General features: G+C 38.6%; 1 protein-coding gene across 1 annotated transcript; it reads right to left on the bottom strand.

Moving 5' to 3' along the window:
* Positions 1-14,543: 14,543 nt before the first annotated feature.
* Positions 14,544-16,812, bottom strand: LOC136218965 (indole-3-acetic acid-amido synthetase GH3.6). The gene is made up of 3 exons (XM_066006151.1): positions 16,414-16,812; positions 15,407-16,326; positions 14,544-15,314 (listed from the first exon to the last, which is right to left on the bottom strand). The coding sequence occupies exons 1-3, from the start codon at positions 16,725-16,727 to the stop codon at positions 14,725-14,727; spliced, it is 1,824 nt and encodes a 607-aa protein (XP_065862223.1). The 5' UTR covers positions 16,728-16,812; the 3' UTR covers positions 14,544-14,724.
* Positions 16,813-17,195: the final 383 nt, after the last annotated feature.

Raw genomic sequence — 17,195 nt, 5'->3', positions numbered from 1 at the left:
TCACTATCTCTCTTATACTTATAATAACTTATTAAATTTCAACCTCAAATTAAACAAAGCGTCACTTGATTCACTTTAGAGAGAGGGGGAGAGTTAGTGAAAGATGAGAAAGAGAGGGAGGGGGATGTTGAAACACAATTTTCATAGAGTTTTTTATTATGTCAAAATAACTATAAGAAATTAGATCCCAAAATATTTAATTTTAGAATTGAATTAAGTTGTTTTATGCTAATGTGTTTGTTAAAGTGTTGATTATAATTTAAGTATAAATTGAAGACAACTTAAAAAGGTCTTAAAAGAATTAAAGGCCCAAAGCTTAAGTCTGGTCCAGAACCAAGAAGCCAGATCCGAAACCAAAAGCCCATTGACATCCAGTCAACTCAAGTGTTCCAAACGAAGTAAACACAGACAGAAGACCATGTCATACAAACGTCTCTCACTATCAACCATTTATAGAAAGATTCAGACTGGAAGTCTGAAACGCTAGAAGTCAAAAGACGGTCATTGATGTGCTGCTTAATGATTGATAGAAGCCTGATTTCGTTAACGACAACTTTCCCTTATGGATAATTTGGCGTAGTGGTTAGAAGCATTTCAGAAGACAAAAGATAGAAGAGGATTTTCCCTCCAACGTCTCTTTTAAATTTCAAACAGTCTTCTCCAAATGCCCTGCTATAAAAGCCAAGCCAAGAGTTCATTTTCATAACTGATCTTCACGCGAAAAAGAGATAAAATCTTCAAGTGAAAACTAGAGCAAATTGTTATACACATTCATTTTCATATTTGTGTAAACTCAATAGAGAGAGAATAGTTCAAATTGATTTCTATATCAGAACCAAATTTCTATTGTAAATTAGAAGCTCTATTATTGCTTCGGTTATAAACGAATAATTAGAGAGATATATAGCTTAATATGATTGTAAAGGAAGGTACTTTAAAGAAGCTCTGTCTATTATAAAAAGGATTGTGCTTTACCCGTTAAAGAATGTTTTAGTGGATTCAAGCTTAAAAGAAGGAAGTTTGAGGACTGAACGTAGGCGAGAGGCCGAACCAGTATAAATCTATTAAGTAACTGATGAGGGCATCCCTTCTCTAAGTCCGAGCCCAGAACCAAGAGATGAGAACAACGAGAGTCAGGCCACATAATGAAGCACGTGAGACGTGCTCACTAAGGCACGAGGCGTAGAGGACTCCTTTACCGAGCAATTGTCCAGCACCCAAGTCACGCGGGGCGTATCTCTTAGTACGCAGGGCGTCAGAACAGAGCCCGGAGTGAAGAGTGCCCAGGAGGTCGAGCACGCGGAGCGTAACGGAGGGGACGCCACGCGTAAAGCCCACCAAGGAGGATCATCACGACCAGAAGCTACAATACACGGAGCGTGACTCCAGGAACGCCGCGCGTAGGCTCCCTTCGAAGATGTCCAAAAGCTCAGTACCCAAGTTACGCGGGGCGTATCCTGCCTGGACAATACTTCTCCTCCAAGTTCTTACTAAGAGGGGACCAATTCTGCTGATACTTAATTACTGTTTTGCCACTCAACCATTATTACTAGATTGCCATGAACTCTTCCCTTGCCCACTTTATCCTTATGCACATGATTTACCCCAAAACCCTATTCATGGGCTTTTGGTCTTTACTCTTGTTTGTTGGAAGGTATTTAAACCCTTCTTTTTGTAATGTTCTCCAACTTTTGATATATTGAATTAAAGAAGCCTCCATTGGAGCACCAAGGATCATCCTTGTGGGTTAATCCAACCTTCTAGTTAAGCTAGAGAAGATTACATTCTTTGTTGGTTTACGATTAAAACCTCCAGTCGATTTCACTCTACATCAGTTGGTATCAGAGTCGAGTCGTTTTCCTTCCCGGAGACTTCTTCTTGGAAATGGTTCAACCACGTATCACAAACGAAGCTACCGGATCCATGGAACAACGGATTGAGGCACTAGAAGGCAACGTGAAGCATATCACGGAGTCTCTAAGGGCGATAGATGAGAAGCATGACACGAGTACCCGAGATCTTCGTCTCATCCTTTAAGAACTCACAATAACAACCCGAAATACTCAAGCTCTCCTAACCGGAGAACCTCACCGGCAGCAAGAAGAACAAGCCCGTCCTCTACTTGACCGACAAGCGACACCACCACCAAGGAGAACTTATGCACCCCAAGCCATGGACCCTCAGGTTGAAGAGGTAAGACAGACTAATCCCGTAATCATTAGAAATGCGGATAGTGATAGTGATGGGGACTTGTTTGATGATTACGATATGCCTAGGATTGCTAGGAACATGGGGATTAGGATGGATGATAATGCTATGCATGATAGACCTAGACATGATGTGCATGTGAATTATGTTGTTGGTCCTGCGCATGTGCGTGCCGGGAATATGGATATTGTGCATAATGATGTTGTAGGTGGTTATGAGAGGGGAATGTTGGTTTGAATGACCCGTATAGGGGTCGGGGTAATGAAAGAGGCAGATATAGAGGCGAGCCGAATGTGAGAATGGGGTTTGGAGGAAATTTCGAGAGGGACGACGCCTTCAAATTGAAAGTTGACCTACCGTCGTTCGGGGGAGAACTCGACATAGAGGGTTTTCTCGATTGGTTGTTAGAGGTGGAACAGTTCTTTGATTATGCGGGTATACTGGAGGATCGGAAAGTCCGTTTGGTCGCTTACCGGTTGAAAGGAGGAGCTTCAGTTTGGTGGGACAATATAAAGGAAGGGAGAAGAATAGGAGGAAGGGAGCCAATTAGGTCTTGGCTTAGAATGAAGTCGATGTTGCGGGAGAGGTTTCTACCACCCGACTATGAGCAGTACATTTACAGTTCCTATCGGAATTGTTCTCAAGGTGCTAGGAGCATGCACGAATACACCTCGGAGTTCTTGCGGCTTTCGGCAAGGGCTAATTTGTCGGAAACCGAAAGCCAAAAGACTTCAAGGTATCTTAAAGGATTGAGGTACAACATTCAAGGCCGGATTGGAACACAGATGGTGATTCGGGTGCAAGACGCCCGTAATTTAGCATTGAAGGCCGAGGCACAGTTGAGTTTGAGGGGTCGCGAAGGCTATAAGAGAGCCGGGGCTGAGAACACTTATGGAGGGAGAGGAGCTCCCAAGGGGATTGATAAGGGTAAAGGGGTTGCAAGCTCAAGCGATTCTAAGGTGCCAAGTGCGGGAAAGGCACCTAGTGGAGATGTGAGGCCTTTTAAGGCGACACAACCCCCTAAGGGCAACAACCCTTACGCAAGGCCGGCTCTATTCAAATGTTTCCGATGCAACGAACCGGGCCACCGTTCCAATGAGCACCCCAAGAGAAGAAGCGCCAACATGGTTGAGCGGTATGAAGACGATGAGGAATATGATGATGAAGGGGATGTGTGGTGTGAGCCGATTGATGATGACTATGATGGGGAGTATGATGGTGGACAAGCCATACATGTAGTAAGAAGACTTTTGGTCTCAAGCAAGGTGGAGTCGGATCAACGACATCAATTGTTCCGAACCCGATGTCTAGTGCAAGGGGTGAAGTGCAATATGATCATTGATAGTGGGAGTCAAGAAAATATTATCAGCGACACGGCAGCCAAAAGGTTTGGATTAACTATTGAGGCGCATCCTAGTCCGTATAGTGTGGGGTGGATCAAGGACGTAGGTGAGATGAAGGTTACCCAAAGGTGTAGGGTACCCCTTGAGATCGGGGAGTACCAAGACGAGGTCTATTGTGACGTTGTGGAGATGGATTCTTGCCACTTATTGTTGGGGCGTCCATGGCAATTTGATCAAGACGCTACCCATGCCGAAAAGAAGAACACCTATCGGTTTGTAAAGGATGGAGTTCGATATGTGCTAACACCTCTAGTGGGAGAGACCAAAAACAAAGGGAAGTCTACATTGATTGTTTGCCCAACTCACAAGGCGTTTATTAACGAGTTTGAGGAGAGTCAAATGGTCTATGTAATGATGGTGAAGTCTAGCACGCCGACAGCTGGGGTAGGAAGTGAGGACGGAGAAGTTCCGGAAGATGTGGGGAGATTGCTCAATGAGTTCCGTGACGTCTTTCCGGAAGAGTTGCCATATGGGCTGCCACCTCTACGGGACATCCAACACCATATTGATCTAGTGCCAGGAGCTAGCTTGCCTAGTCTTCCTCACTACCGGATAAGCCCCAAAGAGAGTGACGTGATGAAGGAGAAGGTGGAGGAGTTGATAAGAATGGGCTACGTTAGAGAGAGTATGAGTCTGTGTGCGGTACCGGCTTTGTTGACACCCAAGAAAGATGGGTCGTGGAGGATGTGTGTGGATAGTCGGGCCATCAACAAGATTACCATACGGTACAAGTTCCCAATTCCCCGACTTGACGACATGCTTGATCAATTGGGTGGGTCCAAAGTCTTTTCGAAGATTGATTTGAGGAGTGGGTACCACCAAATTCGGATTAACGCGGGAGATGAGTGGAAGACGGCGTTTAAGACGTGTGATGGGTTGTATGAGTGGCTAGTGATGCCATTCGGGATGACCAATGCACCGAGTACTTTCATGAGGCTAATGAACCAAGTCTTACGCCCAGTGATTGGGAAGTTTGTGGTGGTCTACTTTAACGATATTCTCATCCATAGTAAGACGTTGGAAGAGCATGTGGGGCATTTGAGGACCGTGCTAACCTTGCTCCAGGAGAACCAACTCTTTGCCAACACTAAGAAGTGTGACTTTGTCATGGAGAGTTTGGTATTTCTCGGGTATGTGATCAGTGGGAATGGTATCAAGGTGGATGAAGAGAAAGTTAGAGTTGTTCGGGAGTGGCCGACTCCGAAAACCGTTGGGGGCATTAAGAGCTTTCATGGGTTGGCGACCTTCTATAGACGGTTCATCCAGAATTTCAGTGCTATTGTGGCCTGATGCGGACATCTTTTCAACAAATTTCAAGTCCAGGTTAGGGAAGTAGCAAGGTAACAAATTTCGTCAGGTATGTGGGGAAAGTGATTCAGAAGAGGAGGAAGATACACTTAAAGTTCCAGTATATCTTTTTCTTTTAAGTGTATCTACCTGGGCGGATCTCTTAGACTGATCTCCTTAGACGGATCTCCTTCGACGGATCCCTTTGATGGAACTCTTCGATGGATCTCCTTTAACGGATCTCCCTCGACGAATCTCATCCACGGATCTCTTCGACGAATCTCCTTCGACGGATCTCTTCGATGGATCTCTTCGGCGGATCTCCTTTGAAGGATCTCTTCGATGGATCTCTTCGACAGATCTCTTCGACGGATCTCCTTTGATGGATCTCTCCGATGGATCTCTTTTGACGGATCTCCTTTAATGGATCTCGTCGGCGGATCTCCTTTGAAGGATCTCTTCGATGGATCTCTTTGATGGATCAACTCGACGGATCTCTTCGATGGATCTACTCAACGTATCTACTTCGACGTATCTCCTTTAAGCATCTACCTGGGCTGAACTACTTCGAAGTGTCTACGTTGATGTACCTCCTTCAGGTATCTACTTGGGAGATCTACTTCGATGTGCCTACGTTGATGTATCTCCTTCAGGTATCTACTTAGAAGGATCTACCTCGATGTGTCTACGTTGATGTATCTCCTTCAGGTATCTAGTTGAGCGGACCTACTTCGACATATCTACATTGGCGTATCTACTCATGGACGTATCTACTTCCATTATCTACCTAAGTGGATCTACCTTGGCATATCTATTCGCTGTATTTCTATCGATGTATATCTACTTCGACGGATCTACCTATTGTATCTACTTCGACCCAGATTGGAGGATCTCACTCTACATTAAATCCTGGCAGATCATATTCAGATGTGGGCAATACGAACAACATGTGCACCTAATGGCGTATACCGGATGAATAACTGAGGCGGGTCCTAGAGATTACTTCCTTTACAAGGAGTGAACTTTCCTTCCTTGTTTAAGGGAGGATATTTGCAAGCTTTCCTTCCTTAAACAAGGAAGGATATACATTCTGCCTATTTAAGTTTTCTTTCCTTCACAAGGAAGAATATACACTTACCTATTTTACCCTTTATTTTCCTTCTTTAGTTGTAACCCTAGTAGGGGTAGTTATGTCTTTAGTTTTCTTTAGGGGGAAGTATTTAAACCCCATCTTTGTAAGGATAAACAACTTTTTATCAATCAAATTATAACTTCTCTTTGAGAGTGTTTTTAGGGTTCATCCCTCTTAACAATGGGGATTTCTAATTCCTTCAAGTTTAGCTTGTAAATCTGGGGGTTTCACGGCTCCTTCAAGTTTAGCTTGAGAATATCTTTGGTAGTTTACGATTGAAAACTATCGCCCGTTACCCGATCTGTATCATGGCCCCCATAACCGAGTGTTTGAAGAAGGGTAGAGGTTTCCATTGGGGAGAAGAGCAAGAGAGCAGTTTTGCGTTGATAAAGGAAAAACTAAGCACCGCTCCGGTTTTAGCGTTTCCAGATTTTGACAAGCTCTTCGAAGTTGAGTGTGATGCGAGTGGCGTAGGAGTTGGGGGAGTATTAATGCAAGAGAGGAGGCCCATAGCTTACTTCAGTGAGAAGTTGTGTGATTCGAGACAGAAATGGGCCACCTATGACAAAGAGTTCTATGCGGTAGTGTGGGCTCTCAAGACGTGGGAGCACTATCTCATTGGAAAAGAATTTATGTTTTACACCGACCACCAAGCCCTCAAGTACTTAGGGAGCCAAAAGCAGCTCCGGAGCTCCATGCACGCTCGATGGTCCGCTTTTGTGGACAAGTTCCCTTATAAACTTCTCCACAAAGTGGGGCAATAGAACAAAGTGGCGGATGCTTTGAGCCGAAGGGTAGCCCTCTTGAAAACAGTAGCCTTGGAGTTGGTGGATTTTGAGCACATCAAATGGGAGTATGAGGAGGATCCGGACTTTGGGCTTGAGTGGGAGAAATGTAGGAGAGGTACCGAAGAGAGTGAGTATCAGTTAGTGGATGGGTTTCTCATGAAGGGTAGCCAATTGTGCCTTCCGAGTACATCCATATGAGAAAGAGTGATCCGAGAACTACATGGAGGGGTGTTAGGAGGCCACTTCGGTTGAGATAAGACCTTGGAAGCGGTTAGCTCTCGATACTTTTGGCCTAGGATGAGGAAAGATGTGGTGTATATTGTAGAGCGATGTGAAACTTGTCAAAACTCCAAGGGGCATACTACTAATGCCGGATTACGGATGCACTTGCCGGTTCCGAAAACCATTTGGGAAGATCTCTCAATGGATTTTGTGTTGGGGTTACCAAGGACTCAACGGGGTATGGACTCCATCTTTGTGGTGGTGGATAGGTTCTCGAAGATGGCTCATTTTATACCGTGTCGGAAGACTAATGATGCCACCGCTATTGCTAAGCTTTTCTTCCATGAGGTAGTGAGATTACATGGGGTTCCGGAGAGTATAGTGTCGGATCGGGACACAAAATTTGTTAGCCACTTTTGGCAAACTCTTTGGGCTATCCTCAGAACCACTTTGAAGTTTAGTACCACGGCTCACCCACAAATGGATGGGCAAACTGAAGCAGTAAATCGGACTTTGGGGAACCTATTACGAAGCAAGTGCCGGGACAAGCCCAAGATGTTGGACTATGTGCTCGCCCAAGCCGAGTTTGCTTACAACTCCGCTGTGAGTTCAACCACCGGGAAATCACCTTTCGAGGTTGTATACACCAAAGCTCCGAACCACTCGCTTGACTTGGGAGAAGTTCCGAAGGGAGAGAAGAAAAGTGTCGCGGCACACAATTTGGCCCATGACTACCATCAAATGCACCAAGAAGTTTGGGATAGCATTGAAAGGAAGAATAGCAAGAACAAGGCCAAGGTTGATGAGCACCGGAGAGACGTGCAGTTTGAGGTGGGGGATGAGGTGATGGTGTATTGGGGAAAAGAGCGACTAATGCATGCTCCTAGTAGCAAATTGAGGCCGATGAAATATGGCCCTTACCGGATCACCAAGAAGATTAGTGCCAATGCCTACCAACTAACCCTTCCCAATTGGCTTGGGAAGATGTCTTCTTCTTTTAATGTGCAGGACCTTAGCTTGTGGAAACCGGAGGGAACGTTGCCAACCAAGGCGTCGGAGGCGGAGTCCGACTCTTTCAAAGAAGGGGAGAATGATGAGGGCACCCCTTCCCTAAGTCCGAGCCCGGAACCACGAGATGAGAACAACGAGAGTCAGGCCATACAACGAAGCACGCGAGGCGTGCTCACCAAGGCGCGAGGCGTAGAGGACTCCTTTACCGAGCAATTGTCCAACACCCAAGTCACGTGGGGCGTATCTCTTAGTACACGGGGCGTCAGAACAGAGCCCGGAGTGAAGAGTGCCCAGGAGGTCGAGCACGCGGAGCGCAACGGAGGGGACGCCACGCGTAAAGCCCACCAAGGAGGATCATCACGACCAGAAGCTACAATACGCGGAGCGTGACTCTAGGAACGCCGCGCGTAGGCTCCCTTCGAAGATGTCCAAAAGCTCAGTACCCAAGTTACGCGAGACGTACACTGGCCTACGCGGGGCGTATCCTGCCTGGACAATACTTCTCCTCCAAGTTCTTACTAAGAGGGGACCATTTCTGCTGATACTTAATTATTGTTTTGCCACTCAACCATTATTACTAGATTGCCATGAACTCTTCCCTTGCCCACTTTACCCTTATGCACATGCTTTACCCCAAAACCCTATTCATGAGCTTTTGGTCTTTACTCTTGTTTGTTGGAAGGTATTTAAACCCTTCTTTTTGTAATGTTCTCCAACTTTTGATATATTGAATTAAAGAAGCCTCCATTGGAGCACCAAGGATCATCCTTGTGGGTTAATCCAACCTTCTAGTTAAGCTAGAGAAGATTACATTCTTTGTTGGTTTACGATTAAAACCTTCAGTCGATTTCACTCTACATCAATAACTTATTTCTTAACTCTGCCTTTATTACTTCTGATTATATTGTTTGTTATGACTTATTTATCTCACACATAAGCTCTGAGTATTATGCGCCAATTAAACTATCTATTTTGAGAATAGTCAGAAGCTCTACTAAACGAGTGGTCCTTTAAGCGCATACGCCAGAAGCAGAATCAAGCTCAGTAGACTGATTAACTCAGTAAATTGAACTTGCCTTTGATTCCGAAGCTTGCCTCTGTGTTGGCCATTGAACGATAAGTGATTTTTTTTTTTTGTAAAAGGTTATAATTAACCAAGAGAGAGGGAGAGAAGAAAGTGAGAGTTAGAGAGAGAGAAAGGATGTTTAAAAAATAAAGGAGAGAGAAAATGAGTTGAAAAAGATGGATGAGTCCCACTTTTAGGTTAAATTTTGGTGATGTGGTAGGTTAGATTATTTTTACTTGTACATTTTAGTGAGAGTTCACCCATAAAGTGATGAAGTTTTATATGCAAAAATGAAAGTTGTACATTAAAATGTTAAACATGATAAATATTATAATTTACCTTCATATTGGATGATTGGTGTCCTAATAGAAGATCTCCATGTGTATCACTTTCTTTTAGTTGTGTCATTGGATATGTCTCATGAACTTCATTCATGGTCAATCATTTGAATCTTAGACACATAGTCATCAGACATTCGAATGACCATATGTTGGTTGTTGTCTGTATCCTTGACAAACGGTTACATAGACATTTTTTCATTGGTCTTTATCTTGAATTTTGTCAGGCGAACATCATGGTGAAACCTTGTACTAAAGTTGAGATGATAACATTTGTCTTTTATCTAAATAAATAAATGTGATTGGATGGTGGGTATTATAGGATTGAATGGAATGGTTATAGAGTTCAACTATTAAAGAGCGAGCATAGTTTAATAAAATGAAAGTTGTTATACTAACATGTGGTTAATGATGTGACATGAGTATTGAACTCTTTATATATAAAGTTGCATTAGATATTTACCAAATTCAATTAAATTATTGATGAACTGATTGGAAGTCTATTAAATTTATGAGTTAACTGGCTAAAATTGTTTTTTTTTTTTTTAAAGATTAGAATTGTATTAAATCGTTAGTTAATCATGTATACTCTGTTAACCCTGAGTTTTCATTTACTTTTGATAAACATCTCAGAAGGCTTATTATTATAACTTTTACTTTTTCCGTATTATTTTTTGTGTAGTTTTAGATGTTGTTGTACAGTTTAAGATAATGATGAAAATTGAAATTTATAAAGGCAAAACACACTTCCACAACTAAACTACTAATTTTGTTGCGATCTTTCTCAACATTCTATCAAAGAGCATGAATGATGTCTTGGCCTTGGGCGGCTAGGCTGATTTTACATTATTATGCAAATGGATAGGATATTTATTCCATTTTGATTGGTCTTTCAGCACTTTAATTTCATAGAATGTCTTAATTTGGAAAGTTTTTGCAAAATCAAATCCATATATGCAATCTCAGATACCATTTTTCTCACTCTCAATTGTATTTTAATTTAATTAAAGTAATTAATAACAAAAATGGTTGGGAAAAATGAACAAGGAAATGATGGTGAATATGAGAAAAACAAATGTTGCAGAAGAAGAGCAGAGCAGAGCGGTGGCCACAGACAAAGCCAAAAAGACAAAGTAAAAGCAGACCTTATCTTCAGTGCTCTGTAATATGTATGAAGTCTTTCTCTCTTTTTCTGGTACTGTGTCTGCTATTTTTGTCTGAATGACTCTCTTTGAACAAGCATGCCTTCTTTTTTTTATAAAGTTAAATTAAAATGTGTATCAAATAAACGTCATTACAGGGAACATTTTCTGATTCTTCCTTATCCACTCCAAATACCCGTTTTCACCCATTCCTCCTCCAGCCGATTTTCATGCCTTGGGTTGGGTCCATTTAATAGTATACTTTGGTCAACTTCTTATATTATAATAGAAGGGAAGAGAATAAAATGTTAAAATTGAAAAGACAAGCATAAGTTCCAACTCAAATTGTAAATATTTACAAGGTGGGGGTCCTATACAAAACTCACTCACTTGTTACATCACTGACTCATCCTTGCATTTGCATTTTCTCACGTTTCACTTCTCATTTAACTCTTTTTTCCATATTCTTTTTAATCTTAAAAATCACTGTTATTTCCATACAATTTATTTCAGTTTCTTGCACATTAGTCTAGTTTGGGTTTTGATTTTTACTAAATATATTTACAAAGAGGTTAAAATGTAATGAGAAATACCTGAATGTAGTACGTGTGGTTTAGACAAAAAGAATTAACATAGCTAAGAACACTTGAATTATTGAGAAGTTGGAGGGCCATCCCATGTATGAAATAGAGTTTGACATAATTGAAAAAATGGATGAAATACATACCAAAAATAGGAATTGGAATAATCTACTTGTTTCCTTTAAGATACGATTAAGACCCTACCAACACCAAGCTAACTGTGTATGATGCTTCATGTTTGGAGCCTAACTTATTACGAACAAGGAAGGCCATTCCTAAATCTTTAGCATATTAAATTTTAACAATCTGTTCAATTTTAATTGATGCTAGAATTCGATACTAAAGCATTGAGATATTTCCTTCAATTTCCAGTAATTATTTTTCTCAAACTATAAGGAATTTGACACTAAAAATAGGTATTACTGTTTATTGATGTATAAAGGAGTTGGGAGAAAAACTATTGTTAAAAGTTTTACTGTAAATCATTAAAGAATTTTCAAGTGAAACTTGAAAGAATTGAAAACTTCTAATTTTTAGATGAAAAATCCTAGAGAGAAATCTTAAAATTTAGTTGATAATATGATAAAGTTGGCTATAATATCTCTAAAACTCTAAAGTACTATTAATCAAACCCAACTTAAGTTAATAACACAATATAATAACAGAGTGCTAAAATAATCAAAAGCACAAAGAAAATGAAGGAGTGATGACTTAATAAGAAATTAACCAAGTGGTAGGAGAGTGCCCAGCAATTATATGCACACACGCCTTAACCTAGAACAAGGAAATCAAATAGATGTCATCATCATTTTGGCTCATGATGTTCTCCCGTTTGAATTAGATCCACAAATCACAAGATCATAAACTCATGTTAATTCATCAAGATCTAAAACGGAAGCGTACCTCAATCCATAGCACAACAAATTGAAGAGAATCAGAGACAGCTTATCTTGATGGTCTTTTAAGACTAGAAAAACTAACACATGCTATAGATTTAGAATGTTAATGCCGTAGGAACTATAACTATCTATTTATAGTGAAAACCTGATTGTTGTAATTACTATTCAACCCATCATAGAATTAGTATATTACAATTGAGTATCTACACATAAATAAGTACATATCCATTATATATGTCTTAGATCCATAAACTAAATTAGACCTAATATATGATAGTCAATAATTTATTATATTATATATGTAAAGCCTATATATTATGGATTTTAATCCAACATCCAGACCTCCTAACTCCTTCAGTGACTTCTAATCATCCCCTTGAACAACGTTTCTTGAATTAACATCATCATCATCTATTTCTTTCAATCCTCTGGTTTATCATTTTTATTCAACTTAATACCCACATCATTCATATTTATTTTGAATTCTTTATCCATTTTTTAGAATATTTTGATTAATTGAATAAAACAAATTAGTAGTTTAATTATTCATTTCAATTAATTTTCTATATAATTAATTGAATTCGTAATTCTTTTACACAAAGTTTTGAGGTTGGAAGAATATTTGGAATCTAGTACTAGAAAAATTCTATGAAATAGTTTACGTATCGATCCACGCTTACAATGAATTTCAACATCATTAATGTAATTCGAACTCGAATGGGAATATCACAAACACCACCAAACGATAATAGAATTGAAATATGTGAGAGTGTCATAAAAATCGCTTTCTTAGCATTAATTACATAATGATAGACTTGTAATGGAATTAGCTAATATAAGAAGCAAGCAAACACAATTGGATGGAGATAAACATGGAAGTTGTATTGTAACTTGTATAAATATACAATCTATTATTATTAGTGTGATAGTGAAATTAAAGTGGTTGTATTCCAAATTTATATGAATAATAAGTTAAATTTGATATTTTGAGCACTAAAAAAGAAGTTAAATTTGATAGGTAACAATAAAAGAGCATATAGTATATAATATCGTGTACCTTATCATCATCATCAACAACTGCCCTCAATTTGGCACCTTTTCACATAAAGGTAACTAAGATTTGACCTCATCTTCATGCTTTGCATTTTCATTTTCATTTTCATTTTCCAAAATGGATGGATAACTAGTCATTCAAGGATAATACCTTTTTGCCTAAAAGTATTCTTTTTATCTCTAATTTTATACTATTTCATAATTAATTTCGCTCAATTATCATCATTTATTATTTGACTCGCTCCTGACAATAACACAGAGGATATTGAGCTGAAAATTTTAACTTATGTTAAAATGTAATTCCTCCATTTCATAGATGAGTTTTTTAGAGGAAAAAAAATGATAAAGTATTATATAGCCTCTGAAGTATTCAAAATTTTATCATTTGGTCCATAATCTATCACATTTAGCCCATGAATTATCCCAATTCGAAAAATTTCACATAATGATTTGAAAAAACCGTGATCCCCTTAATATGTGGTGATATTTCAATACGTCGCACGTCTTAAAGTTTATTTTACACGTATATTTTCTTATATGAATAATTAATTGGATTAAAAAAGAAACAATAATGAAAACAAATCCTTAACTCAGGATCAGATGATAAAATTTTGCATAGCTTGAGGGCTAAATAATAGATTAAGCATATTTCATAATAGACTATATTTTGATTTAATTCATATACATTAATTAATTTTTATCACGTATATCTTTTTATGGTTCTTTTTTTTTTTTTTTTTTTTTTTGTAAAAAACCGAGTTTGAATCCACAACCTCTCACCTATGATTTCAAAGACGTATGAACTGAGTATGCTGTTCTGATAAATACAATTATACCCTTATTAATTAGTCTATGTTATAGTTAAGAATTTGTTACTGAATATATAAATTTATATAAGAGTAATAAAGTTTTTAGTTATAATATTAAATGAATTCATTGCATTTCTTAATTATTATTATTTTTTCTGTATATTCCTCTCAAAAGTTATCTATTATGAAAGGAAGAGAATATATCTTGGTTGACAACATGACTGACTGTGAATTAAATAAAATTAATGTTCATAAAAGAAATTTCATAAAGATTAAATATTAGTACAATTTTGTTAATAAAGATTAAATTGGTATTCTCAGAAACAATAGTCAAATTATTCTTCATTGGACTGAATCAGGCAAAAGTTAGTGTGCTTTTATTTCAAAAAAATAATAGAAAAAAGAAAATGGAAGTCCTAAGTGGTTAGCTTTCTTGTTGCCATTAATTTTTATTTATTTCCATGACACACACTTAAGTGGACACTGGGCTTGAATTAAGAATCCTTTTCCTTACAAAAATTTGTGATCTTTTCAACACAAAAGGAAAAAGAAAACCATTATCCATATCCATATAATAAAGAAGATGCAGCTGAAGAAGTAGAAGTAGAAGTAGAAATAGAAGCTTTCCTTGAAAGATGAACTGTTTTTGTACATTGCTGCTGATTCAACTATCTAAGCATACTAAACAAAAATAAACATTAAAAACATGAGAGTTAAACCTACTAATAATGAGATGACCACAAAAACTGTTATTTGTTGTTGAATCTGAATCCCAATTTCATCTCTCAATTATTCTTGTTGGTCCATTGCTTATGACCAGGAACCCATTTTGGGCACTTTGGACTAAAGTAACAAGACACAACCCTTGAGTTCAACAGCTCCACAATTGGTTCAAATTTCACACATCTAGGTGTCTTGTACTGATTTATTGAAGCCCCTAAGCTAATAGCATAGTCCATTAACTTATCAAAAGTACCTGCTTCAACTATCCTCATCTCAAGTGGCCCAATTGACTTATCAGACACACGCCCTTGCCTATACACACTGTTCAATGATTCTTCAATTGTCAAGCAACAGTCCTCATATATTGATGGGGGAATTGGGGTTGTCCCATTTTGGCTTACTTCCCAAAATAACACATAGTGCCCTGGAATACTTGTTGTATCTGCATAGCTTGTGTACTCTGCTAATGTTGCATCAAATGGCACCAAATGGTTCACTGCATTCTTCACTGCATTTTGCAATTCTACCTCATCTGTTTTATCTGAATCAATGCTCAACACCACATTTTTCCTGCATATGAAGTTGAATTGTGGTGCTTTGTTCTTAAATCCAGCCACTCTCAGCACATCACCTACTCTGTACCTATAAAGTCCTGCAAAACCCCCAAATTTCATGTCATTAATTGATACCCTTAAATTAACAAAAAGAGGGGAAATTTAATTAACATAAAGATTGAAGTTTTACCAGCATAAGTGGTGACAACAAGCTCATATTCTTGACCAAGCTTGACATCAACAAGGTCAACCAATTGTTGCTTCTCTTTCTCATTAAGTGATTTAGGCATTGAAATGGAATTGCTGACTCTATGAACAGGAAGGAATTCAAAATAGGCCATGGTAGGAATAAGGGTGTATGAAACTTCACTTGGCTTACAAAGAGGGTTAAGATTGACACCAAAGTAGCATTCAGAAGAGGCATACATAGTGCATACTAAAGGTAAACCATTGCTGTAATAATCAAGAGTTGGGATGTACTGAGACATGGTTCCAGTCACAATTACATCCACATACTTAGTGTTTGGCCATAGTCTAGTTATAATCCCTTGCCATGAAGCTTTACCACATTCCAGTTCAACAAAATCAGCAAGTTTTGGATCTGGTTTAACAATTTTCATGACTGCTTCACGGATTGAGATATCAGTAATTTGGGGGTTAATTGTTCCACTCCTAATGTCATTGCAGAGAAGTTGCCAATGTTTTTCTAAGAACCGGATTGCCCGAATGAATCCAGAGGCAAAAACAGCACCGACTCGGAGAACTTCATGGCGTTGACAAAGTCCACAGAGCATTTGGGAATACATGGACTGATATGAATCAGGGCAAAGAATGGTTTCATTTGGGCTAGTATAATTAGTGTAAGGATCATAAGGCCTATTCTTAAATTGATTGCTCTTATAATAGCTAGTAAGAACAGGTCTAGCCACAAGTCCACCAGGTGTTTTAGCTTCAGATTTAATGAACAAAAAGTACATTCCTTTCCCTTTTTCAAGACCTGGAACATACTGATTCATCACAGGCATCAATAAGCTATAAAGATGTGACCTTCTTCCTAGCTCTTCTTCAATTGTAGGCATCAACTTCCTTTCACCACCAGAGGTCCCAGAGCTGCATTAAATCAAAACCCATTTAGCCAAAACATTCAAAAAAAAAAAATCAAAACTTTAAGAGAACCCAATTTTAAAAAAATCAAACCTTGTCAAGAACTCAGAAATGGGGTTAGAGCAAAGGATAGGAGATGTATCACCATTGGCAATACGATCAATATGAGGTTGAATATCCTCATAGGTGATAACAGGCATGATTTTTTTGAAAGAGTCACGGTCAGTGAGGCCATTTAGGCCATGTGTTTGCAAATACTCAACATGAGCATTGCGAGAAAGGATTTCTTGAAGGACTTTGTTTTGAACCTCATCAGGGTTCCAAGTCACATCTTCAATGAACTCAAGGGTTTTTCTGTTCTTCTCATACAGATTGTAATCACCTGAAATTTTAGGTAACTCAGGCATGATTACAGGGAGAACTAGAGAGAGAAAGATGGATTGATTTTAGAGGAAGAAATGAAATGGTTTTAAGTTGAGTTGTGTGGAGAAAAAATGATAGAAAGTGGGTATATATAGAGGTGAAGGTGGCTATTATTGTGATTCAATTCATATTTATTTTGTGGAGAAATTAAAATAAAAGTAGGGGTATGGATGTAATTATGAGTAATGATTTGGGGTTTCCAATTTTGTAATTTGTTTTAAAAATAAAGAACTCATTGGCATTTCTAACCGCCCTTTTGACAAATTATTTCTTTTCTTTTCTTTAAAATCAACGATATTTCCGTGCCTTCATTTTAGAGTTCCATTTAGTATTCGTAACTCTCTCTAAATTCGTATCTCTAATCTTTCTTTCTTTCTATGGGGGAGGGAAGAAACAGAAAATAGAAGCATCTCATCTTATCATTCATTCCAAAAATTAATAAAACAAATTTA

This window comes from Euphorbia lathyris, chromosome 2, assembly GCF_963576675.1.
Source record: "Euphorbia lathyris chromosome 2, ddEupLath1.1, whole genome shotgun sequence".
Taxonomy (NCBI): Eukaryota; Viridiplantae; Streptophyta; class Magnoliopsida; order Malpighiales; family Euphorbiaceae; genus Euphorbia; species Euphorbia lathyris.
Note: the sequence above shows the minus strand (reverse complement) of the source record. Positions and strands in the feature narration are given on the sequence as shown.

Excerpts from the sequence above, each read along its gene's own strand:
- LOC136218965 (XM_066006151.1), bottom strand. The coding sequence starts at position 16,727 with ATGCCTGAGTTACCTAAAATTTCAGGTGATTACAATCTGTATGAGAAG. Across the intron at positions 16,327-16,413 it reads ATTTCTGAGTTCTTGACAAG|CTCTGGGACCTCTGGTGGTG; the intron begins GTTTGATTTTTT and ends GATTTAATGCAG. Across the intron at positions 15,315-15,406 it reads TGTTGTCACCACTTATGCTG|GACTTTATAGGTACAGAGTA; the intron begins GTAAAACTTCAA and ends GGGGTTTTGCAG.